Consider the following 23,057-nt stretch of genomic DNA (forward strand, 5'->3'; position numbering starts at 1 on the left):
ATGAGCTGTTCTAAACCTTTCAAATAGTTTTTCTTTCACAATTTTACAAGTTTCAGTTTGGCATGTAAATTCATTTATACAATTCACATTCTGATTTTAAGAAACAAAACTGGCTTGCCACACTGTTTAACTTCAAGTGTTTTCTCCCTACCTCCTTTAACAAAAAAGTTACAACTTTTTCTTTATCATTAAAATGAATGTCCAAGAAATTAACTCATAAATAATGCAAATGTAGGTCTTCAGGAGAACAGGTGATTTCAGCTGCCTACCACATTCTTGATATTTTGTCTTTGGAAACCATGGACCTTGCCATTGGTGGGGAGGCTTGCGTGCCTCAACGATACAGATAGCCGTACCGTAGGTGCAACCACAACGGAGGGGTATCTGTTGAGAGGCCAGACAAACATGTGGTTCTTGAAGAGGGGCAGCAGCCTATTCAGTAGTTACAGGGGCAACAGTCTGGATGATTGACTGATCTGGCCTTGTAACACTAACCAAAACGGCCTTGCTGTTGTGGTACTGCGAACGGCTGAAAGCAAGGGGAAATTACAGCCGTAATTTTTCCCGAGGGCATGCAGCTTTACTGTATGGTTAAATGATGATGGCGTCCTCTTGGGTAAAATATTCCAGAGGTAAAATAGTCCCCCCATTCGGATCTCCGGGGGGGGGGAACTACTCAAGAGGACCTCGTTATCAGGAGAAAGAAAACTGGCATTCTACGGATCAGAGTGTGGAATGTCAGATCCCTCAATCGGGCAGGTAGGTTAGAAAATTTAAAAAGGGAAATGGATAGGTTAAAGTTAGATATAGTGGGAATTAGTGAAGTTCGGTGGCAGGAGGAACAAGACTTCTGGTCAGGTGAATATAGAGTTATAAATACAAAATCAAATAGGGGTAATGCAGGAGTAGGTTTAATAATGAATAAAAAAAAATAGGAATGCGGGTAAGCTACTACAAACAGCATAGTGAACGTATTATAGTGGCCAAGATAGATACGAAGCCCATGCCTACTACAGTAGTACAAGTTTATATGCCAAATAGCTCTGCAGATGACGGAGAAATTGAAGAAATGTATGACGAGATAAAAGAAATTATTCCGGTAGTGAAGGGAGACGAAAATTTAATAGTCATGGGTGACTGGAATTCGACAGTAGGATAAGGGAGAGAAGGGAACATAGTAGGTGAATATGGATTGGGGCTAAGAAATGAAAGAGGAAGCCGTCTGGTAGAATTTTGCTCAGAGCATAACTTAATCATAGCGAACACTTGGTTCAAGAATCATAAAAGAAGGTTGTATACATGGAAGAATCCTGGAGATACTAAAAGGTATCAGATAGATTATATAATGGTAAGACAGAGATTTAGGAACCAGGTTTGAAATTGTACGACATTTCCAGGGGCAGATGTGGACTCGGACCACAATCTATTGGTTATGAACTGTAGATTAAAACTGAAGAAATTGCAAAAAGGTGGGAATTTAAGGAGATGGGACCTGGATAAACTGAAAGAACCAGAGGTTGTACAGAGTTTCAGGGACAGCATAAGGGAACAATTGACAGGAATGGGGGAAAGAAATACAGTAGAAGACGAATGGGCATCTCTGAGGGATGAAGTAGTGAAGGCAGCAGAGGATCAAGTAGGTAAAAAGATGAGGGCTAGTAGAAATCCTTGGGTAACAGAAGAAATATTGAATTTAATTGATGAAAGGAGAAAATATAAAAATGCAGTAAATGAAGCAGGCAAAAAGGAATACAAACGTCTCAAAAATGAGATCGACAGGAAGTGCAAAATGGCTAAGCAGGCATGGCTAGAGGACAAATGTAAAAATGTAGAGGCTTATCTCACTAGGGGTAAGATAGATACTGCCTACAGGAAAATTAAAGAGACCTTTGGAGAAAAGAGAGCCACTTGTATCAATATCAAGAGCTCAGATGGAAACCCAGTTCTAAGCAAAGAGGGGAAAGCAGAAAGGTGGAAGGAGTATATAGAGGGTCTATACAAGGATGATGTACTAGAGGACAATATTATGGAAATGGAAGAGGATGTAGATAAAGGTGAAATGGGAGATACGATACTGCGTGAAGAGTTTGATAGAGCAGTGAAAGACCTGAGACAAAACAAGGCCCCGGGAGTAGACAACATTCCATTAGAACTACTGACGGCCTTGGGTGAGCCAGTCCTGACAAAACTCTACCATTTGGTGAGCAAGATGTACGAGACAGGCAAAATACCCTCAGACGTCAAGAAGAATATAATAATTCCAATCCCAAAGAGAGCAGGTGTTGACAGATGTGAAAATTACCGAACTATCAGTTTAATAAGTCACAGCTGCAAAATACTAACATGAATTCTTTACAGACAAATGGAAAAACTGGTAGAATCTGACCTTGGGGAAGATCAGTTTGGATTCCGTAGAAATGTTGGAACACGTGAGGCAATACTGACCTTAAGACTTATCTTAGAAGAAAGATTAAGGAATGGCAAACCTACGTTTCTTGCATTTGTAGACTTAGAGAAAGCTTTTGACAATGTTGACTGGAATACTCTCTTTCAAATTCTAAAGGTGGCAGGGGTAAAATACAGGGAGCGAAAGGCTATTTACAATTTGTACAGAAACCAGATTGCAATTATAAGAGTCGAGGGGCATGAAAGGGAAGCAGTGGTTGGGAAGGGAGTGAGACAGGGTTGTAGCCTCTCCCCGATGTTATTCAATCTGTATATTGAGCAAGCAGTAAAGGAAACAAAAGAAAGAATTGGAGTAGGTATTAAAATACAGGGAGAAGAAATAAAAACTTTGAGGTTCGCCGATGACATTGTAATTCTGTCAGAGACAGCAAAGGACTTGGAAAAGCAGTTGAATGGAATGGACAGTGTCTTGAAAGGAGGATATAAGATGAACATCAACAAAAGCAAAACAAGGATAATGGAATGTAGTCGAATTAAGTCGGGTGATGCTGAGGGAATTAGATTAGGAAATGAGACACTTAAAGTAGTAAAGGAGTTTTGCTATTTGGGGAAAAATAACTGATGATGGTTGAAGTAGAGAAGATATAAAATGTAGACTGGCAATGGCAAGGAAAGCGTTTCTGAAGAAGAGAAATTTGTTAACAATGAGTATAGATTTAAGTGTCAGGAAGTCGTTTCTGAAAGTATTTGTATGGAGTGTAGCCATGTATGGAAGTGAAACATGGACAATAAATAGTTTGGACAAGAAGAGAATAGAAGCTTTCGAAATGTGGTGCTACAGAAGAATGTTGAAGATTAGGTGGGTAGATCATGTAACTAATGAGGATGTATTGAATAGGATTGGGGAGGAGTTTGTGGCACAACTTGACTAGAAGAAGGGATCGGTTGGTAGGACATCTCCTGAGGCATCAAGGGATCTCAAATTTAGCCTTGGAGGGCAGTGTGGAGGGTAAAAATCGTAGAGGGAGACCAAGAGATGAATACACTAAGCAGATTCAGAAGGATGTAGGTTGCAGTAGGTACTGGAAGATGAAGGAGCTTGCACAGGATAGATCAGCATGGAGAGCTGCATCAAACCAGTTTCAGGACTGAAGTCCACAACAACAACAACAACAACAACAACAAGTAGAAAACATTAATTGGATACAGTACCTTGAATCTGTGGAACCATTTCAAAGACAGAGCGTATTAGGAAGAATTTACAAAGAAACATGGTATACCAGTAGCAGATATATGTTTCAGGAAACTCATGACACAAAGCTGGTAACACAGCTTTGTGTAATGAGTTTCCTGAAAAATTCATTCAGTTTTACCTGCATTGTTAACATTTAGTGATATGCAAAGGTAACTGATAAGTGTCATGGATATTAAATGAGCTGCGAATTCGAACAAATAGTAGCTGTGAACAAGTGTGTCATTGAAACTATCAATAGAAACTGAACTTCTTTTTACAGAGTATGATCATGTTGTACCATGTCACCTGTTTGCCTGGTGAGGTACAGATTTGGCAGCTTTCAATATAATAAAAAATAAATAAATAAATAAAACTTGCGATGTGTCTTAGCAGATAAAATTTTGACATTATGTTTCTTTCTGTGTATTATTCCTGTGTAAAAAATTTGAAGGCAGGTTTTGACATGTCAGATTGGAGTGTTCTGTTATGAGAGAGGAACAATATGGGTTTAGACCAGGAGGGTTGACAGTTGATCTAATTTTCAGTGTATAACAACTCCCAGAGGGATGTTAGCATTTGGTAAGGATTTAGTAAGACTAAAGGAAATGTGTCAAGGAAGAGTGAGTTGTGGAAAAGAAAGAGGAGAGGAGCCAGACTAGATTGAACAGTAAAATGGGCTAAAGCAAGGGAGTGCACTGTCCCTCTACTTTTCATCACCATTATGGATGAGATAATGGTTCAAATGGCTCTAAGCACTGTGGGACATAACATCTGAGGTCGTCATCAGTCACCTAGACTTACTACTTAAACCTAACTAACCTAAGGACATCACACACATCCATGCCCAAGGCAGGATTTGAACCAGCGACCATAGCAGCAGTGTGGCTCTGGACTGTAGCATCTAGAACCACTTGGCCACAGCGGCTAGCGATGAGATAATGACCAGCGTGACAGTGTGAAAAGGAGATGAAAATATGAAAAAATGGTGTTTGCAGATGATTTAAAGGTGTGCAGAAATGGAGAATGAGAGATACAAGAAACACTAAAGCATGGGTGGAAATGCAGAACAATGTGAACTGAAATTTATTGCAATGACTTGTGAAGTGATGGTGACAAGGAGGAATTAGAGGAAAGTAGCAACGGTTATAAGTATTACAGGGCAAGTACTAAAGAATGCCGAAACTTCTAAGTACCTGGTGATCATAGCAGAAGACAGTGGAAGGAATGATAAGATAATAGGTGCAAGAAAAGGCAAGCCCATGGTTTTTTGTTGTGTATAAGAAGCCTGGTTTGGTGCAAGGGTATACCCCAAAAAGGAAGCAAGTGTGTTATGTTCCAGTACTCACATATGCATCAGAAATGATGGTAATAAAGAAAAGGCACTTGAACATGGTACAGATGTGTGAGATGAATTAAAAACAGAATAAGATTTACTAGAACGGACAGAGTAAGGAATGACACAATGAGAAAAACAGTAAAAGAGTAGCCCATGCAAGAGGCCATGGCAAAAGACAAGAAGAAGATGGTATGGGCATGTTAAAAGAATAGGGATCTGGCGGGATATTGAGACAGGCCCATGAAATGACAATAGGAGGCAGGAGGCCTAGAGGAAAAGTGAAAGACAGATGGATCATTGGAATGAACAGATGTATGATGAAGAGAGGAGAAGACCAGAACAGAGTGAAGAGAGAAATGTACTTGGTGGGAGAACAGGAAGAGATGGAGAGACTTATGTTCCAAACAGACCAAGACAAGGTCTGGAAGCTGTAGGAGGTGGTGGTGGTGGTGGTGGTGGTGGTGGTGGTGGTGGTGGTGGTGAAGATGGGAGGTGGGTAAGGTGATCACGTATGACAATCGTGCCAAACTGAAAGTCCATTAACAGATCCTCTACATTTGATCACCATCTTAAAATCCAAATCTGTTATTTTAAATGGTATTGTATCTTGGATGACAGCTTGAACCTGGTACTATTTTCCAATGTCTTATTACTTTGTAAATTTGCCTCCACTCTTGTCATTGTGATTTATTAATGTAAAATACAAGAAACTCTAACCTAGCCTCCTTTTCCATGAATCTGATTAAAAATAGTCCATCCACTCTTGTCTGCATCTACATTTATACTCTACAAATCAGTGTGAAGTGAATGTCAGAGGATACTTTTTATTGTAGCATGTCTTACAGTTTCTTCCTGTTCCACTCAGAGCTGGAGCATGGGAAGAATGGCTGCCTGTGTGCCTCTGTGTGAGCTATTATTTCTCTGATTTTATATGCATGATCTCTGGTGAGTAGGTATGTAAGGAGAGATAATATTGGGCCCTGAAAGACAGTTACTGAAATTTTCCAAGCAGGATCACCAATCAAAGAAGCCTGTGACCATTTGCACTGCCATTCTCTGAATGTCTGCCATGTAGCCAATTAGTGTGACCTGGTACAGGTCCCGTACACTTCAGCAGTGTTACATTATGAGCATACAGGTGCTTTCTTTTTTATGCATTCTCGTGTAAAGACTAAGTGCAGTTTGTAATGGTTGCCTGGTCGTAGATATAGCTAATTGCTATAATCGCACTATTTCACTCCCATTTATGGAGCTTGTTAGCACTTGATGTTAGGTTGGCGCCATTAAAATGCATTGTGTTGTGGTAATCGCTGCTACTTGCTGGATCGCTGCTGTGTCTCGATGCTGATGCTGGCTCTAAATCTGGTTGTCTAGGGTTAAAAACATGAGGTCCCGTGTTTTTTATGTGCTTTTGATGATAAAGAACGAGCGAAACCAACAAATATGTAAACTTCAAATATTTATTATTCTGGTGGCCATCTTAATTCCACTGTCCACCAAAGACCATGACACAACACAAAGTAGTATTTCCGTTACATGTTCTTTGCATTGTTTATCCACCTCAAACAATAACACACAAACACACTTTACCAAAGTGACATTCCGACTGCTTCCCGGCCGTTCTTGCTGCTTGTATTTATAACATTGTCAAAGAACTACTAAAAAGAGATATAGTTTATAAGTCACATGTACATCTGTTATCATAATTTGTGCAGAAAAGTTATTAATTTGCATCGAGTGACATAATTTAACATGTTATTAAAATGACAGACAGATTTGTTGACTTGACAGAATAATTCTTTGTTACAAAAAGGCCGTTTTTTAGAAGTTTGTCAATTGACTTCTCTAATTTGCATAAATAAGTAAATAACATGAATTATTAAGAATTACATTGGTTTTCGTCTAAAATAGGATTGATTTCGTGAATACTGAGTGAAAACGCTCCTAGTGAACAAATAGGTTTCACTGGGTGATTTTTATTTAAGGAGATCCAAAATACCTAAGTTGTCCACTATTTTTCGTACTTCATATTAATTATTTAAGATGAACTCAGTGTTTTTACATGATGACATTTGCTGTATCAGTGATCAAGTGATATTAACTTTTGTGTGGGTCAGTTATTCAGTATAATTTAATGGGTTGACTGTTTATGGAGACATGTTATGCAATCATTGTTAACATACACAATAACTTTTCTATAATCATAAATACTCGTTAAACTGGTTGAATTTGGAGGGTATCGCATACTTCGGTAAAGTAAAGCCTTTAATATGTTCCGTTACAAGTTCCTCAGTGCTTTATCAATAAAAATAGTAGCTGCAACTGAAGCTATGTGATAATTCTTCCTCATCTTTGTACACATTGTTATTATTTATAACTACTTTTCAAGCCCTCTGTGGCGTAGTGCAATTTATTGCTACATCTGCATTGTAGTGTATTATTCCAGTGTCTGTGTGAATATCTCCAAAGAGACTGGGTCTTCTGATTGGCAACAAGTCCAGTGTATTTTGATAGTGGTAGTATGCAAAACCATCTCTTCTAGGTATCTTTTATAATTGTTTTGAAGGAAGCTTTCCCTTGTCCACCATCTATGAAGTTGCAGTTTCCACCAGCAGTTGTGCAACAATGCATTGTGTTTGACTGTGTACTATTTTTTTGTTCTATATAAATTTTTAAAATGTGTTATTTATTTCTTTTTCCCCATGATGACTTCATTGCATTGCCTCACTGATAACTAAGTGTTCACCCACAGACTTAATGAAATGAGTTTCTTTCTATAACTGATCTTCGTTGAACTCTGAAAAATTACAGGAAATGCCTTTATTTTGCAACTGATACATTAAGTGATAAATTGCCTTACAGAAGCAGACTGACTTAATGAAATCTAGAATTTTATGCATATAGATAAACACTGCATTTTGTGCTTGCAGCCTGCTCCGGGACCTTATGATCATTCCGTAGATGAAAGGGAGCACACTGTGGAGCAATGGAAGGAACTAATTTACCAGGAGGTTATGGAATACGAGATAACTCATGGTCATAATGCTTTGAGTTCCGCCCACTGCACTGCTCGTGGTCCTGGTTCTGAAGATCAAGAAGATATGGTCGATGGGCAGAGAGCTGCCCGTCGGTAGACCCCTTTGCGCTCAGCTTTGAAGCTATTGGTTAATCCTTGAATTATGATGTAGTTATCTACTCGAGATTGAGAATATTCTTAGAAAGAATGCTGCATATTGCTATGAACTGTATGTTTTGTTGAAGACAAGATTGCCTTCCTTTCTGAGATGTATTCGAGATTGTAAGAATGACAAGCACTTCTACATGTGAGCAGTGATTGTAAGACTGATGATGCCGCATAGTGTGTGGTGTGTTGTACAAAGAGTTACCCTACGTTTAAATAAAAGATACAGCCCAGCTTGTTGTGGAAAGTAAGCAGAATGATATATTTCAGTGGTGGCTTCCTTACTGAATGTCAACAAGTTCAAGTTGCTGTGTATGAGCCAGTCAGCGTAAAATGTTAGTGTTGTGTATGTGCTGATGCATTAGAAGGGTTGGAACTGCTTGCTCTTCCAGTTTCCTTAAAAAAAATTTATGTTGACTTAGTATGATAGTAACATCCTTTAGGAAAAATATGAACCTGTTCCCCCTCCAGTGCTTGAATGCATATTTGAGTTGTTTACATAAGCGCTGGTAAGGGAAATATGTATTAGTACAAAAAAATAGCTGTACCGAGCAGAAATACAGAATGGAAATTAAATATCAACTGTTACATTCTCACCTCTTTAGGAATTAGCCCAACTCTTAATATCTATTACTGGTCAGTATAAATATCCTTACTCGTAACAGTTCTCTGAGAATTGTTTTTGTGATAGTCTAGCTTAGTTCTACCGTGAATTCAACAAAAACACCATTGTACGAGTTGTAGAAGTGCTACCAGTGGTATCTGCTAATAACATTTTACCAAAATGTGCTCATTTGTTTGATTTTTGAAGAGTAAGACAATTTTTATTGCTTGTTCAAATTTTGGACACTGTTTCCACATTTGAGACAAGGAGAAGAACTTGTGGTGTGAATATATTTTTATTGTTGTTAAAATGTTCAAGATGACATAAATATGTTTTTATAAGAGTGGTTCTGAGTGGTGATAAGAATGCACTGATCTAAATAGTTGAGTGAACGTTGTGCATCATTTTTGGTTCAGCTGTTTCAGTCTTGAAATGCTAGTGATCTTTTTCCTGTTATGTATGGAACTTCCAACAGTCCGGTCCAGTATGGTGTATTTGTACATTACAGTGAACTTAAACAAGGACAACAATCTGTGGTGTTACTTTTTTTTCATATTTTATGTTGTGCATAGCAAAGTGACATTAATACATATTTGTGTGCTATCGTTTTTCTTTCCCAGTTGAAGATTAATGTTATTTCTGTAAGGAAAAAGAAGGTGAAACTTGTGTTTTTGATTTACCCTTAATGTCTGTGATTTTTAATAGGGCAAGGTGAAATGAATGTGAGATAGTTAAGTGAGAACGTATTTATCCCTGCCCCTCGTCCATTGACCACGCTGGTGGCCAACAGCAGGGATCGCTCTACACCTTAATGTAATCAGTTTGTCGGTGTCCGTGTGGGCTACAGAAGTGTCAGTGTTTAGTAACAGACATTGCCCCCATATGAATGTAGAACTGCCACTTACCTTTAGTAAGATATGATTTTGAAGTAATGAGTCAACCTAAAAATAAAAAAATAAAAAATAAAAAGTTATACTCTTGCACTTGTGGATATTCCACAAAATGTAAATATGGTACCGTTCCGTTCCTTTTGTGAATAAAGTATGTAAATCTAATTATTATATAAATATGAGTATACTGTATTTCCAGTGTAGTATATTGCAGGAAAATGCTGTAGAAACCTTTTAAAACGTCATGTATGTGATTTAAGAAGGCATATATGAAATTTGTTTCAGTAAAACTTTGATGCCTCAGTACTGTACTTATTAGAAAATTTACAATAAGTTTGTAGCTCTTATAGTAATTATAATAAGGCTTGTATAATTTGAGCACATCCTCTTTTAATTGGTTTTTATCCATTATAGCAGACACTGTGCTCAGAATTTAAATGAAAGGTGCAATATCAAAGTAAATGCTGAGCCTCTTCCATATAGATGTTGTTTAGGTCATTGACTGAAGTTATTTATTCATCTAATTGTTTAGGCCAATGAGATGACAGTACAGATATATGGCAGCAAGCATATTATTTGTTGTCTACTTCTTTATGTCTGTAATTCTAAACTTCATGTGAAGTCGTCTCTTTGTTCTTTATTGTTAGCATCTTTCTTACATCATAATATTGCAGAGTTCTGAAGAAAACACACTTCCATATTGCTATAGAATTCTGTTAATTTTTCATACAGCTCTTGACCACAAATCCCCGTATGTGACAGAACAGGATTGTAGGTGTTCATGCTGACAGTAAAACAAAGCAGGTTTAAAGTGGCAAGGATAATTTTTTAAGCAAGAAAAGTATTAAGAAAAACAGAAGTTGGTGTTTTAACAAATTTAATGTATTCTGCACATTAAAGACTTCCACATTAACATTACATTGCATTTGCCATGGATACTGCATTGCTAAAAAGGCAGTTATGTGTCTGCTGCTGAAAACATAGTGTTTCATTTGATTTGACTGTACACAATAAATATAATTTTAATGCTTTGGACAAATGATAAACAAAATTTTGCCATACTATCATTATTTTTTGTGACTCAGTAGTTCGGTCACTTTATGGATTTTCATTAACGGATTCCACAATACTAGGCAATTAGTCTAGATTCATAGAAATTTTAACGTTTTTGTCTTTCAGTGATCTCTCTTCTATTAGACATAAATCGTGCTAAAATGTATGCTATAGAATTTAAAAGAGACATTGTATATGTTAGCATTGATAGTCCTACTCCCCACATTTTAATTTGATTAGTATGTTGGTATTATAAATAATTAGTTGATTCATGTCATACATTTCCTTTTTTCTTTGTACATGGGCATGGAAGGGAGAATCACTGGTAACAGCTAAATTTGACACATAACATTAATTGACTACTTTTGAATTAACAGTTAACAAAATTCAGAATTTGCAAATGATGATCACTTTTTGAGAAACTACATGTTTGCTCCAGCGTATTTGATATACTGAACATACATTATTGTATGTTGTGAACTGATGTATTGATAAATTGTATGTTTTCATAAATATGAACAAACTCTGATGTTAATTCACTTGATAGCTGTGTTTTGTTTCTGTACACCAATGTTCACCCTACTCCTAAAATAACAACTGCCATTACAAAAAAGCAAGTGCAGTATAATGCAAATTTAAGTATGTTAAATAAAATTATGTTTCTTGTACATGTTAATAATACTTTTGTAACTGATAAATTGCTGTAAAGGAACTAGGGCATCTCTATTTTTTCATGTGATACGGAGTTTGAACTCCAGTACATGAACAACGGCTTTTCAATGAGTTTCATAATGTGATTGCATGCAAAGAGAAAGATTTATCATTACTGCAGTGTGGACCAAATTCATCACCTATTTTATAAAAGTTTAATTTTTTGAATAATCATATTTTGATACACATGGGCAGCTGTTTCTATGAATACTGTCATGTAAAAAGTCATAAACAAGTTAAATATTTCATTTAATCTGATATTGGTTTGATTGTTGAAAAGTGCAATAGAACATTGTATTCTGAGTGTTGTTAATGAAAGTAACGATCTTTTATTTAAAAGACTGATGTTTTCTGTTGCAACAAGTGGACTATTTCCTTCATTTTATTGTTTGTCTACTTGTTTGTTTTATACCTTCCTTTCCTTTATGTACAAGGAAATTTATTTCACAAAGAAAATATTTTTTCCAGATAGTTTATAAATACCACCTGTCACTTAAAAGTTTTCAACATTGCTAATGTGATGCTGCTTCTATTATTAAAAAAGTGACTCCTTTTTACAGCATATGCACCCATTATTTTGCTACACATAATTAATGGTTGGCAGCTTCCTCAAGCAAATTGCACCAAAACACCACCTGTACCAGCCAACACTTTATTAAAACAATGCAAATACTGAAACTATCCTTCAGTTTTGTACCTATACAGTGACATTCTGGAAGTTAATATGAAAATTTCATGCTTCAGAATATTTGTAGATACATTTTTGTACAAAATTTCAGAATGTGGAATAAATTGGAATTCATTAAACCTCCTGTCTGTTTATTGCAGGAGAGTTATATCACTTACGACTTTTTTCCTAGAATGTAATAGGTTTCCCTACCAGCAGTCACTATTTAATTAGATAATATTCAGCACCACTTTAATGTATGCATACACAGCAGTAAAGTAACCAGAAAAAGATATCCTGATTTAATAATACCTGAAAACAATTTGATCCTCTTGTGTATACTGAGAAATTATCAAATAGGGAACACAGTGCACAGAAGTACATGCGTGAGTAGTGTTTATGACCAGAAGAAAAGTGCACCAAACTTTTTCTTTCTCTTGAAATATATAGATATCTAATGACTGCCTAGGTAAGCTGGTTGTGTGTACTACAAAGGTAAGATCTTACTACCTATAAGAGGATCATGATTGTTCAGGTATTGCTGGTACAAGCAGAACATAATATAATGTTTTCTGCCCCATTTGTCACCAATATGAAAGAATTCTGTCTGTAGCTACTTCCTTCTAATGAGACATAAGTACCCTGATGGAACTGTTAGAATGAAATTTGGCACAGCTTGAAACAAAAGCCAGTAGACTGGCATATATACTTTCAAAAATTCATTATCTGTCTGTGTGAATGAAGAGTATAATTGAGTAAATAATCTGCTTGCCAGTTTATTCAACCCAAACAATAAGACCTCTTATATTTAATTCTTTACCAAATACCAGAGTCTATATATCTCAAATTTCAATTAAAAAGCTCTACAGTTCCACTGAGACTATGTTCTTTGAATGTAATGTTTTATTTGTCACTGTTGTCAAATTTTGCCGACATGATCATTACGTGTGTGTGTGTGTGTGTGTGTGTGTGTGTGTGTGTGTGTGTGTAATTTGATTTTTTAATTTATGGCAGCGTGTACTTTCACCTATATTTGACCGTTTGTACATGAAATGTTATGATGACTATGTGGGCGAACTTCCCTGGTAGTGATAGATGAAATGTTTTATTAAAATGAGACAGCAGAACAAAGATGTCTTTTTTCACTGATATAACATTTGATAATTATTTTTAGATTATCAGCTAAAATTCTCCATCCCTGAGTGTATCTTAAACTTAAAATAAAACTAATTTCACTTCCTTGCCCCCCCCTCTCCCTCCCTCCCCTCCCTCCCTCCCTCCCTCCCTCCCTCCCTCCCTCCCCTCCCCCTCTCTCTCTCTCTCTCTCTCTCTCTCTCTCTCTCTCTCTCTCTCTCACACACACACACACACACACACACACACACACACCTCCCCCAATAAAGCAACTTGTTGCCTGTATTGATGGTAATATAATCACCCTACCATTAGCAACAGTATTACAAAAGTGTATGTTAATATATCCATCTTAAAGATGGTTGAGATTTTACACGGTGGATTGAATTACTTTAAGAAATAAAGCAACCAGCCACCCTAGTGTATGCATGTGTTTGTATATTCCACAAAAGCTATGGAATTCACAGACCAATTTCAAAAAAACTTGGTGCAGTTGTGACTTGATACCAGGTGAACAATACCTTGAGGTTACATGCCCCTTACATCCGTTGGTGGGTGGGGTGGGAAAGTGGTGGCATACAATCATAATCTTGTTTACATCTGGAAAATGTATGCTGTTGGGGTAAAGCACACCAGTAAGGGAGAAGTGCAGATGTGAAGGTTGGGACATGTAAAAGTAATAAAAAATCAACAATGCTGATGTCAAATTCAATATTCTCAGGTTTTCTTGGCTGATACTTAACTGTCTCAATGGCATTTAACTCTTTTAAGTGGTGGTGGAAGGTGGGGTGGGGGGGGGGGGGGGGGCAGTGACATATAACTCTGGAACTCTAGGAGCAATTTTAAGAGGTCATGGTACACACATGATTTATCATCTGAAAAAAAAGTACCATTGGATTAGTACACTCTTAGTATTTCTAGTGATTCTGCTCAGGAATAGCGGATGAAGGATGGTGTCACAGAAGTGTAATTCTAGATTGCATAGAGAAATTTCACCAAATTTAGTACATGCATGGCTTACTTGGTAAAAAAAAAAAATGCTGTGGGGAAAAGCTACCTCTTGCATCCCTATGCCCCCCCTCTCTCTCTCTCTCTCTCTCTCTCTCTCTCTCTCTCTCTCTCTCTAGGGTGTGGCATGGAAATTAACTAAACTAACTCTGCTTTATTATGGTTACTGTACAACCCCTAGGTTTCAGGTTATAAGCCCATTTTCAAATACATTACTGATTCCAAAGATAATGCGGAGATACACACAATGATAAGGCAACGATAATCATCTCAACTTTTTAATGAATCAATCCTTGGCTGAAGCAAAATTACTTCAGTGACAATTTTTTTAGACAAAATACAAAATGGAATTACAAAATTCAGCAATTACACTAACATGACTAAACATACCTGGGAATAAAGAAATGCATCAGCCTAGAACTTTTTATCTACTGATGGAGTGAGACCCAAAATTTTATTCCTGTCCCAGAGTTATGATATCATCTAAAAGAGTTAAATAATTCAGTTGAGTTTGCTTGTTTAATAATAAGTGTGGGGATGTACACATCTGTTTTTTAATTTGTAGAATTTCTAACTGACTGAGTTTAGCCCCTTTCCTCTGTGTGTAAGACTTGAACATCTACTATGTATTTGTGGTTTTTGTTTAGGTAATGTTGCACAAAGGCTGAATCAGGCTTCTTCAATGTCCAGCTTCTATGATGATCTTTAAGTCTGGTGCACATTAACCTCCCTTATGTCCAGCGTAGCAAGGTTGACACTCCTGGCGTATGGTACAGATATGGGGATAATATTATTTGTATGTGGAAAGGTTCCAATAGACAACTCCACAAATTTGGGGAAAATATGAATCAGTGGCACACTAATATAGAGATCAGCATGGAGTTGGGGGGGGGGGGGGGGGGGCAACATAGATTTCATTGACACTAGCTTAAAGATGAAGCCAGCAACAATAATAAATTTAAAATTTATTGAAAAGACTCCTTCACTGACATATTTGGCCGACTTCCTCACAACATCCTACAGCCTATAAACGTGCAGCATTCCACCACATGATTTATCATCTCCTTTTATCCCTATGTCCTAAAAAGACTTTGACCAGTTACTTAAAACAATAACCACAAATAATAAATTTGACCCCAACATCATTGACAAAATTCTATGTAAAAAAGATAATGAAGTAAGCGACGTCCCTGTGGTCCCCAACGAAAAACACAGACAAACTGAAAAAGAAATGGTGCAAATTATCTTTTTTAGGGAAAATGTCAAACACGATAAGTAGCATTTTGAAGGCAAAGGTTTTCTCTGTTTTTCAATATCACAGAACCTGGAGACTGAAGAAACCTGATTCAGCTTTAGCAGAACATTGCCTTAACAGAAACCACAAATACATAATAGACATACAAGTCTTCCACACAGGAGAAAAGGGGCTAAACTCAACCAGTTTGAAATTCTAGAAATTGAAAACAGATGTGTACATCCCCACACCTGTTATTAAACGAGCAAACCCAATTCAGTTGTTCGCCTCTTTTAGATGATATCACAACTCCAGGATGGAAACAAAACTTTGGGCCTCACTCCATCAGTAGATAAAAAGTTCTAGGCGGATGCATAACTTTATTCCCAGGTATGTTTAGTCACGTTAGTGTAATTGCTGAATTGTGTAATTTGGTATGTAATTTGTCAAAAAAAAAAAAAGTCATTGAAGTAATTTCACATTAAGGTAAGGTTCAGTTCATTATGAAGTTGAGATGACTGTCTTCACCTTATCATCATGTGTGTCTTTGCATTATCATCTTTGGAATGAGTAATGTACTTGAAAATTGTCTTATAACCCAAAACCATAATAAAATTTGTGAAACAAGCCAAAAGAGCAGAGTTTGTTTTGTTAATAAAAATATAGATCTGATTGCACTTTACCCGTAGGTGTCTGGAAAGGGGAATGAGAAGGGGATGACAAAAAATAATTGAAAATGACAAATATGGATCCACAATATCCAAGATTGTTGGACCGAATGGTAATGTTCTGGACAACAGCTGACCTATAGTGGTGGTAGTGAGGGTTGGTGTGGGAAGAGGGTGACATGGAGAGCATGAGTGTGAGATCAGAGGAGCAGTCTCAACAGGACTTTCTACACACATCACCTACTGTCTGGATAAACTGTGGAGTTATGACATGCCTAGCATCCCTTATCATTAGGATCAAGGTGGGGAGTTATTGATATTAGAGTCAGATCCATAGGTGTTTAGGGTTGTTTGTTCACTGGTAGCAATCCTCATGATATTTCACCCATTGTGTCAAATTAGGTGTGAAAATAAGATGAGAGAAAAATAAGTGATGTGGCAATACCTGGTAATCAACTTGCTAAATAACGAAAAATAATGAGTGAAACCAAGTGAACAGAGCAGTGGCGTTGAAGGCTCATATTACCCTATAAGGAAAACATTGAGAGGTGGTGAAACTTGCAGTTAATAACTGTTGTTCCGTTGAAGAATTACTTATCTTTTTTTAGCAGAGTAGTCACTGGAGATTTACAGTTATTTCTTCTTGCAAAGCATAATGTTGGAGGAGATTTTTTTGTATAATGTTGATGGAAACTTTTCCAATTGTTTCTATTTATCTTCCAATTACACGTCTGATTCACATCAAAAACCTCTTTTCACAGGACAATAATGCAGGCTGAACCCATACATTCATCACAAATATCATACGTAATTATCTTATTTTGTGCTGGCTATAAAATAAAACAACTGTGTGCAGGTAACTACTAAAGTTCTGGTTGGTGATGCAGTGTGCTGCTGACCTGGGTGGTTGTATATTTTATGGCAAGGAGCAGTCAGGTTACTGCCACATACTGCCTAAAGCAACTCTCATTTGTAATGAAATGACATCAATTTAAATTAATTTCTTATTCTTCATTGCTCATCAGGCTTTTTTAATTTGACCTACTCCTCAAAAATAATTGAAACTGATATTATACTGCTCTCTCTCTCTCTCTCTCTCTCTCTCTCTCTCTCTCTCTCTCTCTCTCTCTCTCTCTCTCTCTCTGTGTGTGTGTGTGATGTGTGTGTGTGTGTGTGTCAGAGAGAGAGAGAGAGAGAATTGGCATTTATTCGTACAAGACAAGTTTTTGTAAGTCAGCTGTTAGATAATTATAATGAAGCCCTGAATACACATTCAGTTTATTTGGAATCATTTTAAGTGTTTCAGCTTTTTCATCTTCATTCAGATCTGTAGTACAGTGAAATAACAACAGATCATTACAAATGGATGAAAACTGAAAATTGTGAGAGTAAACAAATAAATAGAGAATTTTACATTGAAGAAAGTGCTATGTTAGCTAGCATGCTTAAGATTATTTCTTATATGCTGAACAGAATAATTGTGGACTTCTACAAAATTCTTACATATTTAGTCCTCTAAATGTTTGGCTATACAATACTGTATGTATATTACTTTTATCTAGTGGTTTATTGACTGATTGAAAGAAGAGTATTAAAAGGAAAGTAATGGTTTACACTACTGTAAAGCCCAGTGGAAATTGCAAAACGAGTAGGAATTTAAAAGCTATACTGAAGAGATTAAGTAAAGGGGAGGTGATGCAAAAAGAGGAAAAGATGGTATGTGAGGTAGTACTGTCAGACAAGGTATAGTGAAAGGCAGGAAGGGAGAAGGGCTGGAGAAAAAGTTATATGGGGCAAACTATTTGCCAAGGCACAAAGGTAAGAAATCATATGTCTGATAATATAGTGCCTGAAAAAAAGTGGAACATACATGAAATATGGTTGGGTGTAAATGTAACTTCATACATGTACACACCATTGGCAGTTGTGTAAATTATTAGAGCTGCAACACATTATGTCAGATAGAATGACCACCAGAGTGCAGTAGTGTTGTTCAGGGTTAGTGCTGTTACAAGGTGCGATAGGCTGTATAAGAGGCGTAAACAGCATCAGATGTTGGATAATCACTGTGAAGGACATTGAGATGCTATGTACTCATGTGAAACAGCATTATTGGCACCTGGCATAGGTTAAAAGGGGCCTCATTTTGTGCCTTTTGCCTAACACTTGACTTTTCCACAGAAATCGCAATTGAAATCTGCCCTACAGGACATTATTTGTTTTGAGATATTGGCTGAGCGATTTTGTGAACTTGAAAGAAATGACTCTGTGTGGCACAATACTTTGAAGATTGGCTTTGGATTTGACCAATCTTGCCTTAGAATTCTGACTTTGACGCCTGGCTTTTTAAAAAATAAGTCTTGAAGAAAACGAAGTCTGTGGACTCTGGCATGTTGTTACTAACGCTTCCTATGTCAACGTTATTAGCTAAGAGAAGTGTGCAAGAATCGTTGACTCAGTGGGTGGAACACCTTCGTACACAGCAACGATGAGGTGAGTACCACATAGCTAAGCCATACTGGTCTTGGGTTGAGGACTGTTACGATGTATATTTTGTCTTTCAAACTTATCATTGTGTCTTGGATCTGGCTTTCTCTTGCTATGGAACCTGTCTACAGCGTTACAATTTATAGGTGGGGTAGTAGTATCCACTTCAAAGTGATAATGGTGTTCACACTAAGACAACTGATTTACAGAAACATGTTCCGTGATTTTTGTATATTAAGGGACTCTAAGCATTGACAATGTTGTTCTGTTTGTAAATCTACAGAACATTCAGGCCGAAAGAACTCACCACAAACCAGTGCCGCCGAGTGCGCAGGCTAGGCTAGCAGGAAACTCGGAAGACAGTGGAGCTGCACCCAATTACTTTGACGTTTTACAAGAAAGTAACATTCAGCACTGACTTATGCTGAGATTTTGCCTCATGATTAAACCTGTGAAGTAAGTGCTTTTGTAGGCAGTAATTGGAATGTAGGTTGAATAGACGAGACATCTAAAGCCTTTAGTAGTGCTTAAAACAATGATGCATCTGTATCATTGGTTTCCGACACAAAACGGTCACTGACTTCCAAATTGGATAAGAAGCAAGATAGACAGAAAACAGCTCATGGAGATCAAGGAATCTTTAAAACAGACCCTGAAAAAAATGCAAAACTTACAATATAAGAATCCAGTCAGTTTTCCAGTTCTGGCAATGCACAAAAAAAGTAAATCCTCTGACAAAGATAACAGTAAGAAACTGTTCTCACCGAACAACAAGAAAATTTGTATCACAAGCGGTAGGGCTGCCAGTGTGACAGAGAAGTTACAGGCAATAATAAAAACTGTAACTGAATTCACTCTAGCCCAAGGCATTATTGTTGCGAAAAAGGTGGCTGACAACTCGGGTGAGGAAATGCATACTGATGAGATTCCGGATTGTAGCTAGGACAACTGGCGCAAAGACCAAGATCAGGATATGTTGGATAATACAGCAGTCACTCATAATGATACCAACAAACATGGAAAGCCAGAAAACCACATAATCACCAGCAAAATAAACTAGATACTAATTGATGTCAAATTTGAAGACCTTAAGAGATTTTTTTGTATGGAACTTAAGTAGATATGGCACTTCTTTAAGAGGTTTTAACTGTAGATTTTTTATGTACTTGGGTACAAACACATCCTTAATCTCTGTCAAAAGAATGAAAGTAGAACTGTGATTTTAATTTCTGATGGTATTCTACATCATATTGTTCAACATACTTTAAATCATAATAGCATTATTGTGAATATTAACAGCATTCTGGTTTTAAATCTCTGTGCACCACCTAGAAGCCAAAACCATCACTGTTGAGCAGACTTTTCCCATGTAGATATTCTAGGATTACTTGCCAACTGCAATGACGGCTTATTTTCGGCAATTGCAACTGTGTCATACGAAATAAGAATAAAATCTCAAATCCAAACAAGTGCACTGAACTAGAAAATCTCAAGCACGGATTACACATAACTGACACCTAGGAAAAACTAAGTAGTGGTAATGTAAAATATACATTCATGTGTGCTGATTGGACAAGAATTAGATGGGACGTATGTTGCACTAGAGCTTAATAGCAATATCATAGACTGTGACTTTGCACCTGTTAATATCTGCGAACACTGTGCCAACCAGTGTTACATTAATTTGCACTGTCAGACTGTATACTGTAGAATAAAATATAGGCTACTCAGTGCAAATTTTCTCAGTGCTCAAGAACTAGATGAGGTGTTAACAGTGGAAATGGCAGCTGATCCTTCAACAAAAAGATAGATTCACCAGCACTCTGGCTCTGTTAGCAAAACCACAATTGCAAATTACTTTTTATGAACTCAAATCAAAAATATTTCTGGCAAAAACAGACAGTGAAATTTTATCATGTGCTTCTTTGAGAATTTTATCAAAGTGGAAACGTTCTTAACACTGACATCTTTTGCAAAATTAAAAAAAAAAATACAAACCTAAATTATAATTATTAGACAATAACATATGGAAGGTATTAGTCATAGATCCAAATAAAAGACGTGGCCAAAGATGAAACAGTGTCTCTCTACCATATTTTACAATCGGTGTGATGACGCAATGCCATGATGATAGACTGTAGGCAGTCCAGACAACTCTTACTTACACAACACGAAATAATGTCTCACACGCATGTCTACTAACATGATCTTTACTGACAGTCAACTACCAAGCACAGCATGATGAAATGCTTTGGAAAGAGGAAACAATCTCACATAGAAAGAGAACGCTTTACATATGAGAATCAAACTAGCAACTTTCAGTGAACAGACAGGAAAATCACTGTTTCTAATGGCCTTTCTGCTGATTTTTCACCAAAGCTTTTTGGAAATTGTGAGAGTGTAACTGCTGGAATTGTCAAAAGACATGTGGCATGCTGAGTGAATACTCGAACTGAAAGAGGGAATTGCACTCGTAATACCCCAAAAAGGACAAGGCCCAGAGAATAGAGCAAATGAGGCCTATCCCACTCTTCAATGTGATTTCACAGTAGCACTGTGAGTGGTCAAACTGTGGATTTAATCTTCTTGGATAAAAGCCTTGGGATGTATCAGCACTGTGCCATACCTGGACGAAGCATTATAACTACAGCTAATATGCTTAGAGATGTTGCCTGCACAGCTGCAGAAAGGAAAATAAAAAGTGGCTTACTATTTTTTGGATTTGAAAAAGTTTTTGACCACATCAGTCACAGATATCTACCACAGATGCTCCTGGAAATGGATTACGGAGATATATCGACAAACTTAATAAGGAAATTTATCACAAATGCTAGCTCCAAGATCTTGCCAAATGGATACTTAAGTAAACAAGTTTCTATTGATCAGTCATGAGGAAAGGGTGTCTGTTGTCAATGGCAATGAATGCTATCACTGTTGAACTGTTATTAATTAACATAGCATCACAGATACAAGCCTAGTGCTCCATAACATCAAAATGACTTGTATAAGTTGCACAGACAACATCTAGATAACTGTCTCATTACCTGAAGATATCACAAAACTGGCACATATTCTCAGAGACTTTGCAACAGCAACAGGTGCCAAGTTCAGTGTGAAGAAAATTACTTAAACATCAGACAAGGCATCAACATTATTGCCAGCATGGACTGATGCAAAACTGGTTTATCACAAATGTCTTGGTCCCTGTCTAAATGCAATTCCAGCACAGCTGATAATCTACAATGGAAGAGAAGTACTAAACAAAATAAGACCTGTTTTGAAAATTCATTGGGATAGGGAACTAGACTTACTTCCAAAAGAGAAGACTATAGGCTTGTCAGCAGCAAGTAAACTATATTATGTGGGGACAGATATTACCTATCCCAGGCCCAATGGCCAACAACATGAATGAGACTTTTGAGCATGAGACAGTAATTCCATAAAAAAGAAGTAAGAATAAACCAAAGTCTAGTACTCAAACATAAGGGGTAGAGTATCGCTCCACCAATAAACCTAGCTGAAATTAGCTATTTATATGGACACATCAGGCAATATTACCATAAGTTTAATTTTATAAAGAGCAAATGCGATGAACCAAAACTGCTTAACCAAAAGAGACATTTACAGTATTAAGACATATACTGCCCACCGTAACCACTGTGTAGGGAAATAACGGAAAACCTAAATCAGGACGCCAAACACGGGTTTGAACCATCATCCTCACAAATGTGACTCCAGCAAGCTAACCACACACTCAGTAAACAAAATCTAAGAAAAAATATTCTTGATCAAAATGGAACATTGACTGGAAAAATGTAGACAATGCTGCTCCAGTTGTCCGTGAATCTAAATCGTGCATCACCATCATCAATGACAAATTTCTGCCCAATGAAAAGCTCCACAACGCACACCGTAGTCAGACTGACAGTGGCATTATATGTGGAAATGTTCATACATTACCCACAGATTTACTTATGGACATGCAGGTGACATGCGGAATTGTCTCTGTCAGAAATTGGCAGTGATCAACTGAATTGACTTGACCGGAAAGATTCAAATTTTTGAGAACAAAGAACAGTGTCACAGTCTGGATGCTTGCACATGTAAGTCATCACCCAACTAGTAACATACTATGAATATTTATCATACACTGAAAAGAAACATTGGAAAATCACAAGATACATCATATGTATGGAAAGTTTACCAACATGCTAAAAATAATGACCATGCCAGAAGAAGAAGAAGAAGATGATGATTATGATGACAATTATCTTCTGTTAGTGATGATAGTGTATCATACGTAAAAGAAAGAAATGTTTATTATTGTAGGGGAAAAACCTGCAAATTTTTAATGTACCAAATAGAAAAGCTGTTTTTGTGTTTTACTTGGTCTGAATATATGTTGTTAAATTGTACTGTACTATTAATAAATTAGTTTCCAAAG

The 23,057-nt window shown here is 37.0% G+C and overlaps 1 protein-coding gene across 6 annotated transcripts in view; it reads left to right on the top strand.

Annotated features, from left to right (window-relative positions):
- Positions 1 to 12,222, top strand: part of LOC126161534 (stress-activated protein kinase JNK) — a 566,777-nt gene extending 554,555 nt beyond the window's left edge. For all 6 annotated transcript variants that reach the window (XM_049917454.1, XM_049917457.1, XM_049917458.1 and 3 more), the window contains one exon: positions 7,907 to 12,222. In XM_049917454.1, the coding sequence (XP_049773411.1) occupies positions 7,907 to 8,110 (204 nt within the window). In that variant the 3' untranslated portion in view covers positions 8,111 to 12,222. The remainder of the gene's footprint in view (positions 1 to 7,906) is intronic.
- Positions 12,223 to 23,057: the final 10,835 nt, after the last annotated feature.

The sequence above is a fragment of the Schistocerca cancellata genome, chromosome 2 (genome assembly GCF_023864275.1).
Source record: "Schistocerca cancellata isolate TAMUIC-IGC-003103 chromosome 2, iqSchCanc2.1, whole genome shotgun sequence".
In the NCBI taxonomy this organism is placed as follows: Eukaryota; Metazoa; Arthropoda; class Insecta; order Orthoptera; family Acrididae; genus Schistocerca; species Schistocerca cancellata.